The following is a 3,971-nucleotide window of genomic DNA, read 5'->3' as shown; positions in this document are numbered from 1 at the left end:
TTTGCCTGACAGACAACACGGCTGCCTTTAAAACCTTGATAATTCCCGTTGAATTTCAATTTGGTCTTGAAATTGGTGGGGTTTTTGTGTCCCAGGATCCAGCCCACTCTGCAGTGGTTTGGAAAATGCCCTACAAGGCCAAAAGTGATCTGTCATGCTCAACTTTTACTGATAACAAGATATTGAGAGAGGGGTTTTTTCTTATTTTGCTTGGGTTTGCGGCTCCCACAAAATGTTGTGGTTTCCAAGGAAAGCCACCAGCTGGCTTCACAACATCGTGTCAGCGAATCTGTTACAAGCTGTTTGCTGTGTTGTGTGCCTGTTAGTGCGGGGAATTTGTTGGTAGCTCAAGAAATAATTGGCTCGTTAGCAATTAGGAGCTGCTCCTTGAGCTTTTTTCTGCTCCCCTTTTCCCAGGTGTGAGTTCCTGATTTTGCTGGAGTTGCTGTTGTTTCAGAATAGTGTGATATCAATTGGTTCCTTGGCATTTTATAGCTTTGGGTAACGACCAATTCCCTTGGCTTAGTGATGTCCCTTGGATTTAATTCTTGCTCGCACCCAAAATACAGGGCAGCACTGTCTGTTGGCAAGGGAAATGGGGAACGGCAGTGCACTCTGCGGTTTGACGGCACATGGAGCCTCAGGCTGTTGCAATGGGCAGAGGACGGCGCAGCTGGATGTGGTGATCCGTCCCTGCCGGCCCCTCACCCTCCTGGGCAGGGAAGCAGCAGGTGCTGACGTGAAGAACACCGTAATTTCACATCCTTGCTTCTTCTCTTGCAGCCGTGTTACCTACGAGACTGGGAGATGCAGGTGCATTTTAAAATCCATGGGCAAGGCAAGAAAAACCTGAACGGAGACGGCTTTGCCATCTGGTACACCAAAGATCGCATGCAGCCAGGTAGAGCGCCGGGGTAGCTGCCGGGCTGGAGGCCGTGCCTCGAGGGGAAGGCGTCGGACAGCATGTCCCACCTTCTCGAGGAAGTGTGTTGGCCAGACTTGCCCTCCTGGTCTTAAGGCTCAGTTGGGGAAATCGCTGTGGGGAATTGCAGCGTGCTCTGGGGAACTGCAGAGTTTTGGGGCCTTAGGGCTGTTTTTCTTTCGCCCTGGCAGGTGAAGAAGGAGTAACCACCGTGCGTGAGGCTCGCTCTGAGCCTCGGCACCCTGGGTTGGGGGTTTAGGGGGACCCTGGCAGGCTGGAGTCAGCTTGAGGGTAGGTGGCTTTGGGATTATTTTGCCTTGATCTTGAGATGGGCGGTGAACGGGAAGTGTGGGGCCTCCTGTGCTGGGAGTCAGCTCCTTAAAAAAACAGACAGCGGAGGAAGCTCGATCCTTGACCAGCAAAGTGTAGGTGATTTAATTTGATATTCTGACTTCCCTGCCTGGAGGCTCTGTGTACTCGATTAACTGCTCAAGGCTGCCTCGTTACACGTAGAGAACAGGAACAGATGGGTAACAAACCTTTGCAACGCCTGCCTGGTCTTGCTGCCCTTATTCAGAGCCTCTCCTTCCTTCTAGGACCTGTCTTTGGAAGCAAGGATAACTTCCTGGGACTGGGAGTGTTCGTAGACACCTACCCAAACGAGGAGAAGCAGCAGGAGGTGAGCTGGAAAGGATAAACGGGACCGTGCTGCTTGGTGGCTGCCTGCAGAGCGTGGCACGGGCAGCACCAAGGTTATGGCTCGCATTGCCGCGAATGCAGGTCTTCATCGGCGAGGTGCGGTCTTTTTTTAGCTCTTAAATCAGAGACTGGATATTACTCTGCTTCCTCTTCACTGCTTTTCCCCACCGTGCTTTGCGTAGTTGGTTTTTCTTCCTCGTGAGGCAATAACTCTTCAGAGATGTCAAAAGCTGCGGGGTAGTGTTGTGGTTGGCCTTACCCAAAGGAAAGGCTTTCTGGGCAGGAGAAAACTAGCTGGTGACACCATCTCTGCGTTGGGAGCTCCTGTGCTTTCTGGAGGCTGCCAGCAAGTAGCGATTGAGGTGAAGCTCTACCGAGAGCGTGGTCTTCGCAGACCTTGAGCAGAGCAGTACGTGAGCTGCCAACTCAGGCCTGCCTGCGCGGCGGGGCTGTTTGGTGGCAGCTGTTTGGCAGGAGGCTTTCGCTGCTCTCAGGGACGCAGCGTGACCACGCTCTGCATCTTTGAAAGATGCCCGTCTAAAGACCTTTGTGTTCCTGATGTCTCTGTTGTTTGTAGGTTTATTGGTGTCTGTTCCTGTGGAGAAGGGCGTGCAGAGACGGTTAAAACCGGGCCCTCCCCACCCCGAGGCTGGAATCGGTTTCATCACTCCAAAAAACAAAGCTGGACCCTTTCTTAATTCCAATTTCCCCTAAAAAACAGGCACTGTTTTGACCTCAAGACCTTGGTGTAACCCCACAGCCCCACAGGACCCTCTTCATTCCGGGGAGAGAGACAAAAGGGTGCAGTTGGGATGCGCTCTGACCTTGGAGCTGCTGAGCAAACATTGAGTAACTACCGGCTTTTGTTCAAACACCCAAAGCAGCGACTCTGGCGCAGGGGTGGACTTTGTGCTCGTAAAAGCCTTTCCGAGCCTCCTGGAACCGCGTTACTGGCAGCGCTCGGGGATTAGCGTGGTGTTGGATGGATCCCCTTGATTTGTGGGGTGGCAGCTCTGCTTTTCTGGGGTAAAGGGATGCACAACAGGTGTTTTTTAAAAGAAATAGTGGAACACAAGTGTCCGGCTTCCCAGTGCAGTCTGCAGCTGGAGGGGGCTGCTCTCCTCTGGTCAAGCACCGAACAAGGGAAGAGCTGGAGAAATGCTGATCGGCCAGTCGCTGTGATGGCCTGTGGGTTCATGGCAGCTTTCTTTCACCTTTAAAAGGACAAAAAGAAGTGTCTTCTCGAGGGAAGAGGGGCAGGTGGTTCTGGGTCCCTGGGGAGCTGTCCTGGCCGTCATGTCCCCTGTTGGGGCACTGGCTTTTGTGCGAGTGAACCGCTGTACAGCGAGGAGGAGGAACGCTGTACGTGGCAACACTTGATGTGGCTTTCGCCCACCGGCGCTGTTTCCTTGCCCTGTGTTCCGGGATTTGGGGCTAACACCTAAACCCTTCTCTGCTTTAGTCTCCACTAAGCCGATAATGCACTGAGCTCTCTAGGTAGGAAGCGTCCAGGTTGCAGGTTAATACTAAACTCCGGTCTGTGACCGTCTTGCTTCTGTGCTCTTTCTTGCTTTGCGCTAACCTTGGACTGACAGGCTCAGAAGAGGAGGTACAGCCCGGGAAATCAGGTACTTGTCCTTGCTGATGTACCCGTTCCCAAGTTGTCGGGCTTCACCTTCACTCACAGTTGAGGAATTCCCTCCTCCAAGCTCTCGAAATCCCTGTGTGAGGCGGGAGAGGCTGCATGGAAACGGGCTGTTCTCCATCCCGGATATCTGGGAGCTGAGGTTGAGCCCGAGGAAGCTTGGGGGATGGAGTGGGATCATGCTGTTGCCTTGTGAGGCAGATTTTTGAGGGGCGAAGGAGCTTGGGGTCCATAGGGCTGTCACCGCTCTTGACCTGGCGGTGTGCCCGGGGTTCACGGGCCGCCGTTTTTTTTGGCGGGGCGGGAGCAGAAACTCACCCGCAACCTTGCCCCCCTTGCAGCGCGTCTTCCCCTACATCTCGGCCATGGTGAACAACGGCTCTCTCACCTACGACCACGACCGGGACGGGCGACCGACGGAGCTGGGGGGCTGCACAGCTATGGTGCGCAACCTCAACCACGACACCTTCCTGGTGATCCGCTACGTGAAGAGGAGACTGACGGTGAGTGCTGCCGGCCGGGGCAGAGCGGGCAGTGGGGCCACAGGGGGGCTAAGGGAGCTGCTTCTTTCTCAGGTGTTGATCGATATTGACGGGAAGCATGAGTGGAGAGACTGCATCGACGTGCCTGGCGTGCGCTTGCCCCGCGGGTACTACTTTGGGACTTCTTCTGTCACCGGAGACCTGTCAGGTACTGCCCCGGGGT

General features: G+C 54.4%; 1 protein-coding gene across 1 annotated transcript in view; it reads left to right on the top strand.

The window, feature by feature from the left end:
* Positions 1 to 783: 783 nt before the first annotated feature.
* The window catches only part of LMAN2L (lectin, mannose-binding 2-like), a gene marked incomplete at its 5' end in the record, with an annotated part of 5,367 nt that continues 2,179 nt past the window's right edge, over positions 784 to 3,971 (top strand). The window contains 5 exons of the mRNA XM_009709994.1: positions 784 to 901; positions 1,519 to 1,601; positions 3,217 to 3,249; positions 3,608 to 3,769; positions 3,842 to 3,956. Of these exons, the coding sequence (XP_009708296.1) occupies positions 784 to 901; positions 1,519 to 1,601; positions 3,217 to 3,249; positions 3,608 to 3,769; positions 3,842 to 3,956 (511 nt within the window). The remainder of the gene's footprint in view (positions 902 to 1,518; positions 1,602 to 3,216; positions 3,250 to 3,607; positions 3,770 to 3,841; positions 3,957 to 3,971) is intronic.

This window comes from Cariama cristata, unplaced genomic scaffold, assembly GCF_000690535.1.
Source record: "Cariama cristata isolate BGI_N322 unplaced genomic scaffold, ASM69053v1 scaffold28801, whole genome shotgun sequence".
NCBI classification, from domain to species: domain Eukaryota; kingdom Metazoa; phylum Chordata; class Aves; order Cariamiformes; family Cariamidae; genus Cariama; species Cariama cristata.
This window is presented reverse-complemented; position numbering and strand designations above follow the sequence as displayed.